This window comes from Melanaphis sacchari, unplaced genomic scaffold (genome assembly GCF_002803265.2).
Source record: "Melanaphis sacchari strain LSU unplaced genomic scaffold, SCAv2.0 Contig44_pilon_pilon, whole genome shotgun sequence".
NCBI classification, from domain to species: Eukaryota; Metazoa; Arthropoda; class Insecta; order Hemiptera; family Aphididae; genus Melanaphis; species Melanaphis sacchari.
This window is the reverse complement of record NW_020271295.1, coordinates 1,667,969-1,690,597: the sequence shown is the minus strand read 5'-3', so window position 1 is coordinate 1,690,597 and position 22,629 is coordinate 1,667,969. Positions and strand designations below refer to the sequence as shown.

The window sequence follows — 22,629 nt, the reverse complement described above, 5'->3', positions numbered from 1 at the left end:
TTTAAACTTTTAATTAAATATTTAATAATAATAATGTTATAGGTTATATTGTATAAAATGTATACATTTTATTATTAATAACTATTGTTATTTTTAATTTGTAAATCTCATTTTTTTTTTTTTTTTTGTAAGCTAACATACAGACTGCCTTAAAAATAATTATTGATTATTAAGTATAATATTTTAAGGTGAGTGTTAAGTTTTAAAGGTGAATTTAATAAAACTAATTATTCTTTTATATATTAATGATAAAAAATTTTATTTAAAACTATATTCTTATAATCTATTTACATTTATAATTTGTATTTATAATGGTCATCTATAAGTGTTTGGTTTGATTTATCTAATTATATTTATTATGTTCACCTTGACATTAACTTCTTATCTAAAAGCTATATTTATACTTAATTCTCATATATTATATACACGATCCGTCCATACTATAAGTAGTATTCTTTAAATTTAATATATTTTAAGTAAATTACAATTTTAGAAAGATATATAGTTTTTACTTTAACTAATTAAAGTAAAAGAATTTTTGTAATGTGATATTTTATCAAAATTTTAACTAATATTTGTGTTTAAATACTTTTTTATATGCTATATTGTAGCAAGTTGCACTTTAAAACTTTATGTATTTGTTTTATTAAGTATATATTCTTACTTTGCAAATTGTCACTAACAGATATCTGCTTCTTGTATTTTTATATTTTATATTGTATTATTCACTTTTATGGAAAATATAAATTATTCTTTGTTTAGGAAGCATTTTCTAGATTTGTTGAAAAGTTTATATTTTATAACTTTTTTTTTTCAAATATGAATACAATTTTTATAATAAATAAATTTATCATAAGAAAGTAATTATGTTTTATTTATTAGCATCCATAATTAAATCCTAACATAATATCTCCATTCCATTTTATTTTTAATAAGATAAATATGATTGTAATTTGTAGGTAATGATTACAGTATACATAGTACTGCAAGTATTTGATATAACATGTTTACAATATGTGCGTTGTACTACTTGTATTCATATTTCATATCATGATGTGTACCTACGTAAGTGCATGTAGCGGAAACAGTTGAGCAGTTTATGTTTCTCCACTCGACAAATTTGCGAACTTCCTGGCAATTAAATATGATTCTCCCGAAAGACTACCACAAATATTGAACGATAATTAGTAGGTACGTTATTATCGTGTTATTATTATTATTATTATTATCATACCTACTTAAATAGATTACACTTAAATTATTTCTTGAATTTTTAAATCTTAAGTTAACTAATCAAAAATTATCAATAATTATTATAGTTTAGATGCATAAATTAAAACATTTTATTTATTATTTATAATACATTATAAAATTGTGTAAATTTCCACACCACCTTGGATATTATATCGAATAACAATTTCTAGTAATTATTTTATCGGATATGTTATTTATAAAATCATAAGGTATTACACATAACGGCGCGTTTTTTTTTACTGTGGTTTCCCGAAGTAGGCCTAATCCACATATATTAAATAAATACAATAATATTTACAAGTAAATACACAGTACTAAATTATAACTATAAAAAAAAAAAAAAAAAAAAAAACAATAAATAAACTTAATACTAATATAACAATTATGATTGCCTTTTCTTCACTTTTATTCCACGAAACGAAGCATTAATTTATGTTAAATATTGATATATCTAAATTGATTATCTAAAAAAATATATTTAAAATTATAAAGCATATTACCTATCTATCATTCATTTTTTTTCAGTATAATATATACGCAATACGCAGATATTCAAAACCGTGTTAAAAAAATGAGTTAGAAAATGTTTACGTTTTTTGGCACACTATTGAACAATTCATATTGTAATAAATTTACATTTAAATTAAATATAAAAACACGTAATTATTAAACTAACTATTAAATGAATTGAAAAAACTATAAAAAGTTTTAAGAAAATTAGAAACAAAAAAATAATAATAGAAGTTCATAGTACATAGATATACTAGTAAATTGAATTTACAAATCAAATTAATCGAAGTTACAGCTTAATAATAAAATACAAAAACGTTGCTAAGGAAACTGAGTAGGTAGTATACATTATACGTCTTATTATTGGTTTGACCAATTGAGTTTTTGTCAAGATGGATACCTAGGTATTTAACATTGTCTTGTTGGAGGATTATGTTGTTGTTGATGAATAGGGGATGACTATTAATAGAGCGTAGAGTGAATGTTATGTGGCTAGATTTGGATTCGTTTATTTTTATTCTCCAAAGGCGGAACCAGCTTTGGAGTTGAGTCAGATGATCCTGGAGTTGATTAGAGGACTGATCGAGGTCTGAGTGGGAAGAGATTGTAGCAGTATCGTCAGCGAATGTGGCTATAAAAGTGTCATTAGAGTGAGGTATATCTGAGGTGAAAATGTTGTAGAGGGTACGAGCTAAGATACTATCTTGAGGTATACCTACCATGATATGATGTGTATATAATTAACATCTAAATAGCGAACCGCAAAAGTGCGGCTGATTAGGAAGGACTTAAGTATAAGAAATAAAGGAAACGGAATTTGTAAAGAAGTCCGTCTGACCACACTCGGTCAAAAGCCTGGGCAACGTCGAGGAAAACAGCTTCACAGTGATTTTTTGTTTCAAGAGAAGAGGAGATAATATCAGTTATTCTATGCACTTGATGTAGAGTTGAGTGTTTGTTTCTGAAGCCGAATTGCATATTAGGGATTATATTGAGATCATTAATAATTGGGTATAAATTCTTTTAAGGAGAACTTTTTCAAAGATTTTAGAGAAGGAAGGGAAAAAGACTTATTGGACGATATAAAGAAGGGGATTCTGGAGGTTTGCCAGGTTTATGAATTAATATTATGATGGAATGTTTCTAGATTAGTGGGATAGCAAATAGCAATGAAGGTATATAATTAATTATTAAATGTTTAAATAATATAAAAGTATAAATAAATGTATTTACAGTTCATTATTATAACAATACAACTATAGATGTTAAAATAGTTTTAATAATTTCATAAATATCTATAAACTTATATAGATAAATTATATAGAATAAATTATAGAACTTGTATAGTTGTATATTATAATATATTTGATAATTATATATTTACCATATGTAAATGTAATAATGTATAATATATAATATCTACTTAACTTGATTTATGTACTAACTACTACAATACAAATTATAGTATTAACGGTAACCATTAGCAATAGAATCAAACATGATACCATAAATCGATATGTTTTCTAAAATAATTTTACAATATACTATTTCACCCACATCATGTAGGTTAAATTCTTTCTAAATTAAAAAAAAAAAATAAACACAATTTCTGTGTCCTTTATAGGACACTTTCTGAAAATCTGAAACAGGTTTTGTGGGATACCGTATTTAACATTGCAAAAATTGACATTGTTATTAAACGTAAAATGTTCTGACGTAATATAGTAATATTATACGACGGATAATGTTCGATTTTGAAAGTGAGTAAATCAATGATAAAACGAAAAAAAAATTGTACTTAATTGAAATGATTTTAATTTTAATATTGTAAAAATACATTTAAATCATACATAACATGTGCTTTGAAAAATAAACTATATACCTATTGTTATGAATTTTGTAGAAATTATGCATGTTTTTTTTTTTTATTTAAACATTTTACGTTAAACTAATCATATGTATATTTTAATAACATTTTTAATTTTATTTGAATATTTTGTTTAATAAAATATTATTATTAATTATTATCAATGTGCGCTCAGTTGTCACGGTAAAACATAAACGTGAATGAATTAAACATGAAATTAAAATTCGTTATCATGCACACACACCTGGGAATTGATTGGCACATTATTATACTATTTCGTTGAACTGCCATCATAGCATTCATTTGTCAAAGGTCGACCCTAGCCTAAAATAGTATTTATCAGGCACATATACAAAATACAATTTCAGGGGAAGGGTTACATAATATAGTAATACAAATTGTACCGCATCATAATAAAACAATTTCTTCCTCGTTACTCATTATTTTTTAATATGACAATCATGGGCGTAGCTAGGATTTCAATCAGGGGAGGGGGGAAATTAAAACAAGATTATAAATATGCCAATAATAAATATATTAATAATTTAAAGTAAAATAAAAAAAAACCGGTAGGGTAATTTATAAAATGATTACACGTGTAGATTACATTTGGTCCCACTAAACTATTTTTAGACTTGAATTTTCTTATATCGCGTTTAATTTTTCAATTTTCATGTAAAACTTAATTATTACAAATTAAAAAAGAAATTGTTTTAATTCAATTTGTGGCGCAGGGGTGGGCAAGTGCCCCCCCTGCCCTATCCTCGCTACGCTCATGATGACAATTATTATGCTAAGTATCCGAATTTCATGTATGTAATTTGTTCAAAAGTTTATAAGAACAATTATAATAATAATAAATAAAACTTTAAATGTTATGAACAGAACAGACATTTATTTTATTAGTACCTATATACACATAAAATTACCTAAGTATATTATACTATTAAGTACCTAGATAGAAGAAAAAAAATCAAACAATTTATTTAAATACATTAAAAAATTACAAATTAAAGTATAAAATCCCATTTTCGTGGTAACTTAACAAATCTATCGATAATTTCTACCACATTCAAATCAAAATTTCGGTATATGTTTAGTAGTGCTAATCCAGTAAGTATAATTTCTCTTATATTGTTTCGTAAGTACGTTTTAAGTCTTCGTAGAGTGGAGAATGACCGTTCGCAATAACAATTGTAACAGGTATTGTGGCCAAAATGTACTTTACAGTATTGATTTAATAAATCATAAATTATCAATTTAATAGGAATTTTTAGTCATCGATTGAGATATAAGAAAAGATTATTGACAAAATGTGAGTTTTCTAAGTATATAAAGGCTTATATCGCAATGTACAGTTCTCACACATGCGTAATTCTCAGCAATCAATTATCACTTCATTCGACTATAATACTAGATTATAAACTTGTATTTCATACCATCATACTTGACTAATATAAACAAAATATAACTAACCAATAGCTAGTAATAAAAATATTTTATAATAATAGGTGTATAATTTGACTTAATTTTCAAAGAAATTATTTCGGGGATGGTGGTGGGGGGTTTGAATCCCCCCCCCCCCCCAGTATACGTGCCTGGTATTTATTATTATTATTATTATTATTATTATTATTATTATCATGATAATTCTCATACTGAGACTAGGCTCATTGGAAACTGGTTACAGCGACACATCCACTATCGTTCAGTCGCTGCTAAGTAGTGCTTAAGACGCTTAGGTGTTATGTGTGCAGTAGTATAATATCTATCTTATTCTGTTTCGTGCAAAAATTTCGTCTACACTAGTGTCACAGTCACAGTTGAAAGCAATAATAATACTAAAATTAAAAATGGAGGACAAAGATTCCATGTGGAAAGTATTTTACAATCGGGTACAGCGGAAATTTAGCGCCCAGAGTATTTCGCCGGATATACAGTAATATATTATACTTAAATATCTGTAAATTAATTTTAATTATGCATAAATAATAGTTTAATGATTTGTCTTATTATTATAATTATTTATGTATTAGTTACTGAGGTCTGTAACCGTGGCTATTGCAAAGGATTACTGACTACTGTCTAGTCGTGAAGTGTGTAATTAATTTTTACTTATTTATTTTTAGATATCTCATTTGCCTTAAGGCCAGCCTCGTTACTATATTACTAAAATATTATAATTCAATATTGAAATTATGTGATTTATATTATTAATTTAAACTTGGTATGATTTAATATGAATACATAAAATATTATCATATTATAGTAGTTACGTTCCATAGTTTTAGAAAATGTTTAATTAAAAAGCAATCATTAACAATTTCGGGTGTCTATAAACTATAATTCCCTAGCTTCACAGGTGGACAGTCTATTGCATAACAATAACCTATACTTACAATTAATAAATATTTTTTACATGGGCGAATGTCAAGTACAAGGGATTAGGGAAAGCAATCGTCGCCATTACTACCCTCCTGCTCTAAAAAAAATGTGTTGTCTAACTATACAATATAGTAGGTACCTACTCGTATACATATAAATATTTTTCATTTTTATCATGCATTTATTCTTTGTTTTACTATATTATACTATAGTAAACGACAAATTGAATTGGTAACATTTTTTTTTTTTTAATATTATTTTTATATTATTAATCAATTTAATATTTTTCGAATTAATAGTGTCTTTCGTAACAAAATGTTCTATATATATATTCAAGCCCGGATCAAGAGCTTCAGGGGCCCAAGGGCCAATACATGGTTGTGGGCCCCCGTCAATAAAAACAATTCTTTAAAATTATAAAATTATACAATAAAACAAATTTAAACATTTTTATTTAAGTATGATAACTAAAGAGCAGATTTTTAGGTTCTTAAAAGCTTAAAATATGATGCTAATATGTTCTAAAAAAACCCTAAAATATTCTCTAAATATTCCTTAAACTTGTAAATATGCAGACAATATGATTTGTTTTTTTCCAAAATAATTCAATTAAAACAATAAATAACTTATGTACCATTCCTTTTTGGTAACATATAAAATATTTAACTATAAAAAATACAAAACAGTTCATAGGTTTATGAATACAATGAAATATATTATATAAAAAACAAAATAGTTTAATAAAAACAATACATAACTTGTATGGCCTTTAGTAACAGCTAAGTTATTTAACTATAAAATATAAATCAGTTCATACTTAGTTACCTTTATAAATATAATGAAATATTAATAAAAAAAAAACAAATAAAATTAATAAAAACAAAATTAGTTCATACTTAGTTACCTACTAAACTATATCACATTAGTCGTAAATACTGTATCATTTGTTTTATTATACGACTCTATCCACTGTTTATGTAAATATTTTAAACTTTTGTTAATTTTCGGTATTTAAAAAAAATAAAAATGAATATTACAAATTTAACTAAATCGTTAGACATTAAAGTTAAGATAATGAACAATATAAAAGTAAAAATAGATTTATTATTAGAAATCATTCTTATCACGTTATTATAAGATCGTAAGTACAATCATGAATTAAAAGTAACAGAATGATCATCATTACCAATTTGATTACAAACAAGTAGATAATTGGATGATTTTTAATTTTTATCATTCTAATATAAAATAATTTTTTTTCCTAGACAAAATTGTTGTTGGAAAATATCACAAATCAATAAATTAATAATGTATAATATGATTTTTTATGAACAATAATAGAATATTATATTCTAAAATATGAAAAATAGGTTAAATATTCTCTTAAGTCTAAAATATGCTTTAATATGCTAAATAAATTTTTTCCTACGAACTCTGTGATGGATAAGTCGTCCACATTTTTCACTCTCATAAAGCTGCATAAAACCAATAAAAATATGTAAAAACCTAAAAATCCGCTCTCTAATGATAACGATTGATGAGGATAAAAACATTAAAAAAATATTATATTTTTATTAAAATATATATTTACACATAAAATTAAGTTTTGTTTATGTAAACAGGTTTAGTCGGTAGGTATCTAAATTATGAGTATCCATGACCGAGACAGTCACATAAACAAATTTTCCAAATTCTATTTTTAAATACAGTAATATCAAAATATATGCCTATTCCCAACAAACACAAACATGGCTATGACGCTATGTTTCCCCACTTACCATACTATTGGTGGTAAACACGGTCGACGGGCCTCATCGACTGTTAGCTCAAACAAAAAAAAATTAAAAATATTTTCGTAGGTACTAATGTAGGTACTATAAAAAGTACAAATTATCACTTAATGTAATTTTAAATCGAGAAAACTATGGGCCCTTAACACATGTGGGCCCCGGGGACTTGGCCCCTCCTGCCCCCCCTTAATCCGGGCTTGTAATATATTGTTTTATTAAAACTGAATTATAAACACTCAAAATCATACATTAGACCAAAAAATAAAATAATATTGTAGTTATATACAAATAAAAATTAATAATATAATTGAATGAATCACATGCTTGTATGCACCTAACAGTTGTAACATAGAATAGTAACCACTATTTACATTTAATATGTTGTATTGAGTAAACAATTAAATAACATATTACCATTTACCATTTAGTAATTTATAATGAAAAGATAATTATTATAGTACTTTCCTATAATTTGTATTAACTATGTTTAGCCTTCTTCCAGTTCTTCCTTTGAAAATTTATTAGTTACGCTAGTGATATATAATATTTAAATTATTTTGATACTTAATTTAGGCATATAAAATCTGATTATAGTTTGTGTGAGACATTTTTTATTAATTTTTCATCGTACATTAAAAATATTTTAAAATGTATCATTGATAGATGATAGTAGTATGTTACCTAAGTATCATATTTTTTTATGTGTACCTAAATTTTTTTAGTAATTTCTTATTAAACTCTCAATTGCGTAAACAACTTAATTTCCATTTATATACATCAAAAAAGTAAAATATGCAGTTGATTAAAAATTAGCTACATTAATATTAGTTTATTTAAAATAATTTAGAAACTGATTAACTGTTTCCTAATGTGAACTATACATATACATATATTATTACCGATAGGAATTTGTAAATAATAATTATTAATACATATATGATTTATCCATGTATTATTATTAACAGCTGGTAATATGTAATTCGGTATTATGTTAATTCGAGTTTATTGCTAGAGCTGAATGATTTAATATTTAGGGATAATTATATTTTTTTAAATTGAGCTAAATCTATGATACATTTCAACCTTGCAAGCCAAAATTGTTTGGGGAGTAGTGAGTAGCGACGTAATTAAATTTAAAAGATAAATTTATTATTTTGTTATTATTTTATTCCATCTTAGTTTTATTTGGAAAAAAAAATAAAATCATTTTTTAATTTAATTTTTATTGAATTATTACTTTCCTCACAATAATAACTCGCATATTTTTTAGTTAGGATCTTAAAGTTTAAGATCATAATATCAGTTATTTTATCGAGACAGTTCAAAAAGCTTCACGCGTCGTAAATTGGAGAATTCTGAATTTTACAAAATATGTTAAGTAAATGGTTTTCCTGTTACTCGTATAGTGCTTAACAATACTTTTTGTACACATTATTTTTAATTGGTGAATGTAAACAACATTAATCATATTTAAAATAAATGTGTACATTTATACATTATTTTGTTTATAAACCTATTATATTGTATATTATATAAAAATACCTATGCGTATTATGCACAAAAATGAAAAGTGATAAAATAAATCATAATAATATAAATATATAATAGTAAATTATACGTAAGTATAAGAATTTTTCTATACAAAAATGTATGTTGTAATTTATAATTGTTCATAGATTATTTATTTTTAATTAGTTTTTGAAATCATTATTGTGACATATATGTTAAGAAATGGAACACAGTAGACATGTAGTATTTATAGTCAAACATAATATTAATGGATGTATAATAGTAATAGTTTTATTTTTAATTGTTGCTTATAAATTTATGATAACAGAAAAAATTTAAAAATAATAATAAAAATCGGGATGATTTAGTGATGGCGGCAAAAACTCTTGGAAAGTTATGAAGGCCAGAAGAAGAAGAAGAAGAATAAAAATCAATAAACATTGAATTTAAATATTATCGATTATATAATTATACGGACGCATTATTAAGTACCGGGAAAGAGAAAGAAGGAGAAATATTTGATATTTTGAGAGAATTAACTTTTGATGTTTTTTTTTATTTAAAAACTGGTTTTATGGTTTAATTTCAATTAATGGACAATATACTAGTAAAAATAATTTTTAGTAACGTAGTAATAAGTATAAGCAAGGTCATACTTGAAGGAGGTTGACATTAAAAAAAAAAAAAGTTGAATATAATAATATAATATTAATACAGTATAGATTAAATTTTAAAATCAATATTTATTTACAAAAAAATGCAGATAGGAAATGAAGACAGAATAGTTGTGTAAGACAATTGAATAGAACTTGAGTAGAAAGGTTGTAGGTAAAGAAAACGTAGGATGAGTGCGTGGGTATTTAAAGGACGTGTAAAGATTTTGTTTTAGGAATAGAAAGGTCAGAGGTTAAATGTTAGACGAGTATTTTGTTTACATTATTCCCTCTCTTACTAAGTAGAGATTTATAGATCGGATCAGAAATCCTTTGAAGTTGACAGAATGCAGCCAAGAAAATTTCTAACAAATTGGGATTTTAGTAAAATTTTTCAAAGGATTTAATTTTAAATTTCACAACATTCAATTGTCAAAGTGATTTTTTTTACATTTATGCTTAAAACAATAATGTGAATAAAACTAGGCCAAAATATATTTTTGCAAAATTAATATTGTTATTTTACTAAGATAAAATTAGTCATATATGCATAAAAATATGCACAAAACAACGAAAATACGCACAAAAAATATTTTATATTACTTTATTATTAAGTATTTACTATTCTTACTAAATTACTAATTATTATTTATTAAATTATACTGCCAGGTCACAAAAGAAATGTAGATTTATCAAAAAGCTTTGCTATTGTTGAAAAGTTAGCCTTTTTTAGAACTTTGGATGTTAATAAAAATATTTCACCTGGTCCATCAACCAATACTGTGCCAACAAAAACATTTGCAATAAATCTACCTTTTAAATATTTTCACCAAATTTTGTAACGTATTTATTTACATTAAGCACGTTCGGAATTTTAAATAAATTAAATATTTAACAAAACAACGAACATACTAATAATAGTCAGAACATAAACAACAAACGATAGTGAATTGAATCAAATTTTATTTTTGACAGTCATGAAAGGAAAAATAATCGCATTATACTCGATAAGATAAAAACATCAAATAATAGTCCTATAACAAATGAAAAAAATATGCAATTTCTTTAACTTCTTATCTCTACTTATAATTATTAAGTAATATACGAACATATAGTAATTAGTAATTACAATTTCTAATAAAATTGGCAACGAATAGACACAATAAGCACGTATTATAGCTATATGCCATATTATTCCTTACCTAATAATAACATAACAATTGAAAGATATTATTAAAAAAAATTATTTTATTATTTTATATTTTTAAGAAATTTTTTCACTAGGAAAATCAAAATACCTATACTCGTATCTTTTTACATACATTTAAAGTTTATGTACGTGTATACTGTATATCCTTAAATCATAAATGCCATTAATACATGTATTATGTAATGCTACAATGTATCTTCAATATCGACAATCGTGATCTACATATTATTATGTCATTATTAGTTAGCCATTTAATACACTTTTATCTAAGCTTGCGTAAATAATTTTCTTTATCACAAATTTAATCCTATAATTTAATTTTTTTAGTATTTAATAATATAATATCATTCATATATTTCAAAAGTATTCTTGAATCAAAATTATGTAATTTTATTTTTATATTGTCATGATAAATTTATATTATGTATTGATTTCTACAATTTACAAGTTAAATTAATTTATTTCAGTGTTACTATTATATAAATATATAATATATGTATTTATTTTTTTGGCGTAATTTATAAAATTATAAAATTTAAATTAAGAATTCTATTCAGGACATCTCATAGGATTTTATCAATATAATAATTTAAAATCGAGTTATGAGCATTTTAAAATTGTATTATCTTACATACGTCGTAGCTATATTACACTAAGTTGGAAGCTTATTGTGTTATTAATTGCTTTTATTTCTCCATTATCTTCCTCTTAAATGTATTATCAACATTTTTAGATAAAAGTTTTGTTTATTAAATTGAAACATTGTAAATAATTGGTGTATATTCATTATGAAATATTCATTAAAATAATAAATTCTAAATAAATGTTTGCTTTATTTTAAGAATTTTATTTATTTTATTAAAAATGCAATTCAATTATTTTTAAATGTTATTTTTACAGAGTTGATCAAATAGACGGTAGATTTTTTGAACGTTATGGCTCTGGATTCAAGGATAATTTTGAAAAGAATATCGTTATTGCTGATAAGGATAAATTCGATACTCTAAATGAAAGGGAAATTTTGAAAGTAGACAATGATATTGCTGAGAAGACTCAACTATCTTACAAAGAGTTATTATCGTCATTGTTAGAATTAAATGCAAGTATTTTTTTTTTTTTTTGTATTTACCTAGAGGCTAGAAAAAACTAATCTAGCAAACCTAATTTTTTGATTTTCTCGTATATTTAAAAATATATCGTTTACCTAAAAAATTCATACTCTAAACTTGTTTACTTTTCGTTAATTGTTCACTTCCTATGATTAATAAATTAATTTATCTAAGTATCCATTATTTAGATCTCTATTTAGATATTAGTAATATTACTTTATGCGAATGTTTTACACTCTTACCTAGTCTTCAATAAGATCTACGCAACAAACTTTTATCCCGGTTCCGCAGCTTGTAATTTCTAATCACGCTAAATTAGCTGCTAAACTAATGAATATTTACATTAACTTTTCATCAAACCAACTTGAATATATGGAGTCAATTTCTTTAGAGGGCTCTGTCTGCTCTGATAGTCTGATGATCAGTAAAACTTTTAAATACCAATCTTATTCAATTTTTTAATGTAAAATTTTAAGCACTTTAGCTATAATAGATGCACCCATGCTATGTATCATCACTCCATAGTTAGTACTCAATGACCTTAGAATCTAACCAGTCCATTACGTAATTAAAACGCATAAATAAAATAAATCACTAACGATTTAACAAATATCCAAAATCACATAAATTTACTTATTAAAATGACTTGCACCAACTAATATAACCAGGTAATTCCCAAAACAGCTTAAAGAGATGGTCATGATGTAACGTGCTAATTTATAGTAGTTGCCTATAAATTATAATGATGTACTAGTTGAATAATAATAATAAGTAGAACCAGTCTTATTCAGACCCTTGATAAGACGGAATCCTGTTCTATGTGGACATTTATTATGGTCCCGGCAGATTTTTATAATTTAATATAATAGGGTTAAATCCTTGATAAAACGGAAAGCTATTTTTTAGTCCCGTAAATTATATACATCTTTAAACAAATGAAAAATATATCATAAAATGAACAAAAATATTTTTGATACTCTCATTTATTTTACTATTAAACAATTATTTTAATTTTTATTATTGGCCAGAAAATGTTACAACCTTAAATCTTAATCATATGGAATATTGTAATTCTTTAGCACGGAATTTTCCTTTTTATTCAGTCAGATGGAAACCTGCCTAAAACAAAAACTTTTATTGGCTCCGTGCAATCACATAAAACAGGTTTTACTGTAGTTGTATGAATATAGTAATTCTAATAGGTAAAGACCGGATTTATATTCTCTTAAAATACCTTAAATATGATGTTGATATTCTCTAAAAAAACCTTGAAATATTCTCATAAAAATCTTAAAAATATGCATAAATATTCGAAAATAATCAACAAACATCAATATATGCACTAATGTGCATTTTTACAATTTTTTGTTTTACAACATTCTTTTAAATGTGAGGTATATACGTAATTGCGTATTAAAATGGAATATTATTGTACATCAGTAGTAAGTGTAGGAATATTGTAAAAATATAACAGTATAGGTAGTCTATATAGTATTAAAATTTAAATACAATATTCCTTTGGTATAGTTTAATTAAATGTTGTATTAAACACTATAGTCATAATATGAAAAAATAACAAATAATAATAACAAAATATAACATAATAAAACAAAACAAATTATTAAACTATAGATAATCCTTAAATTATAATTAATATATAATATAAAATAACAATTAAGGTGTATATAAAAACAATATTCTTTTGATTCATGTAATGATAAATATTTATTTTTTAAAGAATAAAAATAAACTTGAAATACGATTTAAATGTTATTATATGAATTAATAATAATATATTTTTCCATATTATCTGTACTCATGTTAGTTCTTCTGTCGCTTAAAATACGTTTGTAGAGACTAAACGAACGTTCAACATCAACGGATGTTAGAAATGCAAACTTCATATCAGCAACTACACTAGGTGTAAAATGTTCTGGGAGATCTTTGTTGTTTCCACATCAAAGGTTTCCAACTTTTACTAACATTTGGTAACCTTTATTTTTTTGACATAATTGAGACACTTTAGTTTTTATTTTGTTACCCTTTTCACCAGGTATATTGGTTAATTTGTAGATAATAGTTTGTACAATCTCCAACGATGACACCAAAGTCAAATTTGATTGTTCTAAATTAGTGATTGCCGTAACCAGATCAGTGAAATGTGCTTTTATATATATCATGTCATTTTTTACTGAATCTAACATAAACATCTGTCTACATTTTTCAACACTAGTAGCTGAATCATTGTCCAAATTCTCTATAACAATTTTTATTCCCAAGTAGTGGTCAGTATAAATAGTTACTGCTTCAATCCATGTGCCCCATCTAGTAACGACTGGTTCTGGTGGTAGTGGAACGCCTGGAAGTTCTTCTCTATAAAGTTGAACTCTAGAAGGTGACTTAAAAAATGATTTTTTTATGTTGTTGATTAATATATTAACATTTGGGTGGATTTCTCTGACTTTTTTCAGCAATTCTATTTAGCATATGTGCAAAAGAGGTTGTATGTATAATATTAGCATAAAATACCTTCAAAATATCTCCAGTTTTTATCATATAGGGGGCAGCATCTGATAGCATTAAAAGTACTTTTTCATCATGACCACCCGTAGGCCATAATATTTTAAGACTGTTATTTATAAATTGTGACACTGTAGAATGATTTGTTTTGTCAAGTTCTTTGCACAAAATAAGATATGGTTGTGTTGGCATATCATTTTTAAGAACTCCAACTAATAGATTTGCAATATACCACCCTTTTAAATCAGTAGTTTCATCAACAGTAAATCATATATCTGAATCTCCAATATGATTTCTTATTGAATCAAGAGTTTTTTCAAACAATGGCCCAAGATAATTCTTGCGAAGAGTACTCTCGTCAGGTATATGGTGTCCAGTATATTTTTCCAAAAAAGTTTTAAACTGAGGAACTTGTAATTTACTCCATGGGATGTTAGCCGATATTAAAGATGCACAAAGTTCCTCAGTGAAAATATTTAGCGTTTTAGATTTAGCATCTAATACAAACAGTTGCTTTTTATTATTTGTTTGGTTTAGGTCACTGTTTGGCACTATAGCAGATTACAACAGAAATAGCACATTTGGTTTGAGCAGCACACGCGTACGATTTATCTTTAGAAGTGCTATTTCATTTGAGTATTCAAAACAGTTTTTTCACTCTCGAATAACTCAATCATTCTCCGAAGTTTTGTATAAAATGAAGTCTAATTTTAAAGCAAAACATTTTAACTTAGGGGTGTTAAAAAAGAAGAGATGCAAAGAAGAAATGAAAATCAATTAGAGTTTATGACATTTTGTCTAGTTGATATTTGATAATAAATAAATAACAACAAGACGTCAAAAGTTTAAATGGTATAAATATATACGTATTTTTCTATTACAGATAAACGAATTATACGAAGAAGTATTGTACGAAATATTACATTGTATTGGGAAGGAAAAAACTTGTTTAAATCAAGAAAATATAATCGAATTTGCCCGAAATGCATTTAAAATTGAACAAGATACTCACGAAGCTATTTATAAAGCCGTTATGGAAAAAGAAGTAAACTGCTATCAATTTTATCCTAATTAATAATTATTATAAATCCAGTGATATGTAATAACTAAATTATTAATGTTTAATATCTGTTTAAAAGGCTCCAAACATAATGTTAAACATTGAAATCATCGAAGCGAAAGATATAAAACCAAAAGATGCAAATGGTTTCAGTGATCCATTTTGTACCTTATTTTTGTCTTCTACCCAACAACATAAATATAACACGTCGGTGAAAAGTCAAACTCTGCGGCCAGTCTGGGAAGAACACTTTTCACTGTAAGAATTTCCAAAATTATTTATTACATATAATATTAGAAAAAAAATCAAAACTAGGTATTAAATTTAGGCCAGTCGAGACTCCTGCTAATAATATTTTATGTGTGAAAGTTTTGGACTTTGATCCGGTGATAACATTAAAAAAAAAAGTTACAAATTTTGGTGACATTAAAGGATTTAAAGGAATGAAAAAGTATATGAAAGACTTCGCGGTAACTGCTACGAACAGTGAATTTATCGGCGGTACACTAATACCACTTAAGGTAATTATTATATATTTAATTTTTCACTTTTTCTTAGCGACTGACGGTTAAACATATTTTTTGTTGTTATTATATACAGACAATACCTTCTCGAGGTCAAATAGCTTGGTACAGTTTGGAGAAAAAAGGCAAGGGCAAGCCGCAAGGGAATTTGTTATTAAAATTGTCGTTTGGCAGTAAAAAAAATAAACAAGTTGCTGCTCAAGAACATAGACACCTACTACGAGTATTGTTAGCTTACCAAATGAATGTACAAAAGGTGAATTTTCATTTAAAATAAATTAAATCAAAACTAAATCTAATATTTAATTTTAGCCTGAAATGAATTCATGGAAGGGTGATTTTTTACCTGAGTCTAGCTTAATAATTCAACAGCATGTTGCACAAAGTAATGTCAGCACTGTTGATGAGTGTTTGAGCCAATGGATAGAATACATTAACGCTCATGTGTTGAGTCCTGTGGTAAATTTTAAAGTATTTTCGGACATACTAGATATTTTAGTTAAATCCATAACTACTGGACATTTATCCAATGAAGAGGTAAATAATTATTACTGACGTTTTAATGTAAATTTTTAATAAATATTTATATTATGATGTTCAGTTAAAAATGTTCTGGCAATCGTCTAAAAAAATATTACCATTTTGCTTTAATGCTATTCGAACAATACGTAAAAAATCTGCAGATGATGAACAGTTATTGAATCAAATAGAATACGTTTTAAAGTAAATTTAATGATATTATTTTAGGAAGACGTTGTTATTAAATGCAATTTTGAAATTTTTAGTATATTACGAAATCTATCATTATTGGAGTTACCAAGTGACTTAGACCTCTTTCCATCTGATGTTTATGATTGGTTGTTACCATGCGAACACACCAGAGACATAAAGAGTACATTGCACGATGCTGTCGTCCATGGTGCTGTGGAATGGTTAGAATTTATTTTTACATCGAATCATTGGTTATTTTTCTATTGGGTTTTATGTGTTTATACAGGCACGTTCACATATTAGAAAACAACAAACCCGATGACTTTACGGATGAAGGACAGATGAAACTTCAGCTTAAAATAATTCAACTTCTTAAACTAGATTTGCAGAAAGCCATAGAGTTTCATAACAAGTTATTTATCAAGTAAGATTAATCTTATACTCATAAAGTATTAAAAAATACATTTTAAATCAATATTATTTATTAATTTAAAGGAAAATGCAATTTCCGTATGCCAGTACACTATTTTCAATATACGAATGTAAAATATCTGAAATGTGTGAGCCATTTATCACTCTCATTTGTATGAATATGAAGCCAATTAATTTTGAAGAAAACGGGCGGTTTCAAGTTGACAATGATCCGCTTGCAATGGGAACGTCACTTTTTGATCTTTATATGGGGATTCAGAAATTTGTCGAGTAATTTTTTACTGTGCTTTGTGTGATTCACAAAAATAATAAAAATAACATGGTTTTAAAAATATTTTTAGTTTAGGAAAAAATAACTGCAATGTAGACTTTGAGACGAATAGTCATTTAGTCAAGTATCATTTATGGTTCCAACAAGGTGTTGCTAGGTGGTTGGATATTGCCTCGTACAAAGCCATGCAACGCATTGAAAGAGCTGTAGACTTGGACAAGTTAGTCAAAGTGGACACATCAGTGGATTGTAGTTCATCAGCAGTCGACACAATAGCAATATTCTACCAAATAAAAGTGTTTTGGCAACAACTAGCATGGCCTGATGCCGAAGGTTCTTATTCATTCGTGGCAAAGATAATTGATCACATTTGCATGTGTTCTGTATACTTTTCGGACAAAACAGCTTATAAAGTTAATAGTACTGTGATTGAAAATAAAAGATTCGAAGTCACTAAAGAAGTAATAAATAAATTTAAAAATATATTGGCAAATTAAAAAAAAAAACTTGACTAATAAAAAAAGTTTATTTAGTTTTTAACTATTTCACTTAACTAAATAACTTATTTTCTAATAAATCTAATAACTTAATAGTTAATGTATCCATTATGATAATTTGGACTTTTCCAATAAAATAAAAATTATATTTATTTTTATTACTATATTTAGTTTAATTTAAACTCTTCATATTTTTTTTTACAATTATTATAAATTTAAGTAAATAAATATATATTCCTTGATTCAATAATTTTGTTGACACAGAATTATAATTGCATAAATCATAACAGCTTGTGAACAAAAAGGAAGAATTGATAGTAGGATGTATTTTTAATAAAATGTTTAATCATTATTTAAAAAAATGTATAGGTACTTAACGCAATTAAGTTAACATTTTCCCCTATATTCAATTAAAATTTTTTGAGTTAAACATAATATTAGTAAGTAATTAACTTATGAATTATCATTAACATGGTTATTTTTTTTTTATTAATTTGCCCATTTTTTAGAATTGTACGATGGTTTAACTTTTATCGTGCCTTATCCTTTACCTTAAATTAATAATAAATAAACATTTTATAATTTTTAGTGGTGCTTAGCCGTAAACAATATAGATTATGTAAAACAAAATATCCGGCAATTTGTAAATGATTTGGGTATAACACAGTTGATGAACAGTTTAGCAAACTATAAGCGTGAAATTTCAGAAGATCATTGTAAAAAAACACTGGATTTAGTCGTTGATAATGCAATTGATACAGTAAACAACAAAATTATAGATCTTTTACAGACAGTAGTGAACAAAGTATGAGTAAAATGAACATTTAAGAAAAAGATAATTAACTTTTTTAATAGTTCTGTTTTAGTTAGTTTTTTTTTTTTTTTAGATGTCTCCTGAAATAAGTAAATTTTTGATTGAAGGTGCAGAAGTTTTTAATACAAACAATAATCATTTAGACAATTTAATGTTATATTTGGATGAAAATCTATGTACTTTAAGTAAGGAACTTAACAAAGAAAATTTTCAACGTATACTTGACATTATAGTTGATCAAATAGCAACAATAATGTATAATCTTATACAAAATATTTTAGAAGTAAGAAATTTATATAGTATTTATTTATTCTGATGATATTAATTATTTTTTTTTGTTTACACATTTTAATAGAAAAAAAAACCACCTACATATTTTAGGAATCTAAGAGACAGTTTTCATATTTTGTTTGGATTTTTGAGAAAAGATAATACGGAATATAAGAGTGAAACAATTCAAAAGCTTGAAGCATTATTGCATTTACATACGTTAGATACTGAAAACCTTATACATGAATATTATTTAGAAAGACTTCAAAAACAAAAGGAGATCCAAGAGGCTAATGAAGGAGTATTAACTGTTAAATTGATATTTATTAACAATGTTCTCAAAGTAGATATACTAAATGCAAATGGAATAAAAGCAATGGACTCTAATGGTATTTAAGTATAAATATTTTAGATAAACATGTATATATTGACATGTAAATCAGAAGTTTCACAAAATATTGTTTTAAAGGTTTTAGCGATCCATTTGTTAAAGTATGTTTGCTGCCCAAAGACAAATTTCAACATACCAATAAACCAACAACAGTAGTACAGAAAAAAACTTTGTACCCTTTATTTGATGAATGTTTTAAAATGTTTGTATTGTATAGCTTACAAAAGAATTTTTAATTTAACTAAGTAACAATTTAATCGTTAATTTGCTTACAGTTCTCTAACTCCTGAACAACGCACTGAAGAAAATGGTTTAGTTATGTTTATAGTAAAAGATCAAGATTTCATGGGAATGAAAAATGAGTTTGTATCTGAAGCATTTATACATTTTAAAGATATTCCATTTACACAGTTAGAAAATGACTTAGGAAGCATACCTCAAATTAAATTAAAGCTAACGTCTCCAAAATCTCTAGGTAATTATTAATAAATTAATTCTTATATTTTATTACCAAATGGATATAAATATTTATTTTTTAAACATAGATTCAAAAATTCTCAAAGCTCTTGATAGTAGATCAACAGACAAATTGGCAAAAGATTTTCTTAAGAGAGAAAAAATAAAAATTGCAACAGCAAATTCAACGCCGAAAAAATGACTACACTCTATTACAGGACGAATTAAGCATTATACGTCTACATTGATACGAAAACTTAAAAACTCATATTGATTTGGTGTACAGGGGCTGATACAGTTTTCCCGATTTTGATAACAGCTAGATATCACCAAATTAAATTTCGGGAGATCAGTTATATCAACTTTAGAACAACAATTTTCCCGCATCAAAATAATAAAAAAAAAAGTTTTTTACAAAGCCGACGTTGCCAACATTATATCACAAAAATCTTTATTTAAAATAGCTAAAATCCTAACTACCGCTGCTCATCAATTATAACTACTGTTTATCAATACTAACTTAAATGCGAATTTAAAACATGTTTTTTATGCATAAATGAATACAATTATTGCCCGAGTTGCATACTAAAAAGCATTAGTATTAGTAGTGACATTATTGTGGGGGCAAGGTATCATAATGAAAATTGTTTTTAGATTTGCGTAAAACAAACTATAAAGTAGTAACTATACATCGAATACATTTAAATATATTGCAGTATTATTGCAATCACTAATAAAACTATTCGAATTATTGTCAATGCAGTTAAAGAACTTCAATGAACATAACATTTCCTATCGATAGACATAACACTTTTACTTCAGGACCAAAGTCTACCTTTTTATGAGAAATTTCATAGGTACCTAAACAAACTAATACAAGATAAAACTAATTTCAATATAAAAGATAAAACATGAATAATATGAAATTCATTCAATGAAAAAATACTCGATGTATTCTGTATAACTATAACTTATAATTTATTTAAAGTAAAAACTGCATATGAATGCGGAGTGACGAATAATCGTAGAAAAATCATAATTAATGTTTTTACTATCTATCGTATAATAAATACTAATAGTAGGTAGTACGATGCAACTATGCATTAATAATGTTGAATCTACTTAATAAGTCATTCTTTTTTTTAAGTTTTAACCTAACATGAGTCCTGTCTAAATGAGAATTTTATTGTTATATCATAAGGTTACCTACCTATATCAATAAATTGTACTCAAATAAAAATGTAGACTATAGATAGGTAGTTATTCTTGTATAAAACCTTTTTAAACATTTTCAAATCAGAGTGCGTAGATAAACATTATTAAGAGACAGCAGCTAGTGTCTGCTCTTGCTGCGCTTACAGACAGCCTGATCCTGCCCAATAAATTGGCCACTGGTAAGAACAAGTAATTTATTGGTCTAAATATATTAGGTAAATATTAGGACTGTTCATTTATTTCAGAAATCATTTACAACCGTTTTAGGCGATTATGAATTAGTTCGATTATCTAATGTTTGTTATTTTGAATAGCTCTTTTAAGTTTAATGTTTAGTTTTTGAAATGTTTTAATTCATATTTATAATAATATGTTAAACGTATGAGAAATGTATTAATTCTGCTTTTGTTAAGTTAATGAACAAGTAACACTATATTGTCTATTTTATTAGATAGTGTATACTTGAAATAGAGATATATTATGTATTTTATTATTTTACTGAAATATATACAGTTATAAAAGTGTTTTGTTTGGATAATTTTACAATTATTGAATATTTTTGCTATTTTCTTGTAAATTATTAAATATATATAATAATATTGTAGTCTAGGTTTTCATAATATTGTAATGGTTTTTCGTCTAAAATAGATTTTGACTTTTACTTAATTATTATTTTAGACATTTTACTTAATCTTATATCTTTCAATATTGGTTCTATATTTTAGAAGCCTTTAAAAATCAAATTAGATGCCTCCGAGATTATTTTTTGGCCCGTGAAAAGTTTTTTTTTAACTTGATGAGTCGGTTAATAAATTGTGCGTTCTAAATGTGAATTAAAAAAAAAATAAAAAATTGGCAGGAAATTTTATTTTATCGATTTATTGATCTTAAAATTAATATGTGACTTACATAAAAGTCAAAATTTGATATTGAAACGTCACTTCGTAGAACTTCGAAAATTACTAAATTATATGATCAATATTAAAGAAGTTAGTTTTCAAAGATTTTTGAATGTCAAAAAACGTAGGTATACCTATTATAATAGGTAAATCAAATTTTTTAATTCAAATCATTAATGAAATGTACATAACAAATCGGTTGTAATTGAAATTTGAGACACACACAATGATCCATTATGAAAAAAAAAAATGGAAATGTTGTTATGATATTCACATCATTAC

The 22,629-nt window shown here is 25.4% G+C and overlaps 1 protein-coding gene across 2 annotated transcripts; it reads left to right on the top strand.

The window, feature by feature from the left end:
• Positions 1–5,343: 5,343 nt before the first annotated feature.
• LOC112598077 (protein unc-13 homolog 4B-like) lies at positions 5,344–21,867 on the top strand. Of its 2 annotated transcripts, XM_025344414.1 has the most exons (18): positions 5,344–5,570; positions 12,079–12,277; positions 15,691–15,852; positions 15,947–16,125; positions 16,196–16,388; positions 16,468–16,647; positions 16,704–16,928; positions 16,993–17,114; positions 17,177–17,323; positions 17,389–17,526; positions 17,598–17,804; positions 17,876–18,266; positions 18,892–19,107; positions 19,190–19,399; positions 19,472–19,775; positions 19,856–19,979; positions 20,053–20,252; positions 20,323–21,867. In XM_025344414.1, the coding sequence occupies exons 1-18, from the start codon at positions 5,485–5,487 to the stop codon at positions 20,433–20,435; spliced, it is 3,396 nt and encodes a 1,131-aa protein (XP_025200199.1). In that variant the 5' UTR covers positions 5,344–5,484; the 3' UTR covers positions 20,436–21,867. The 2 variants fall into 2 exon arrangements, with proteins under 2 accessions (XP_025200199.1, XP_025200200.1); XM_025344415.1 differs by lacking the exon at positions 12,079–12,277 and having other exon boundaries at positions 5,516–5,570.
• Positions 21,868–22,629: the final 762 nt, after the last annotated feature.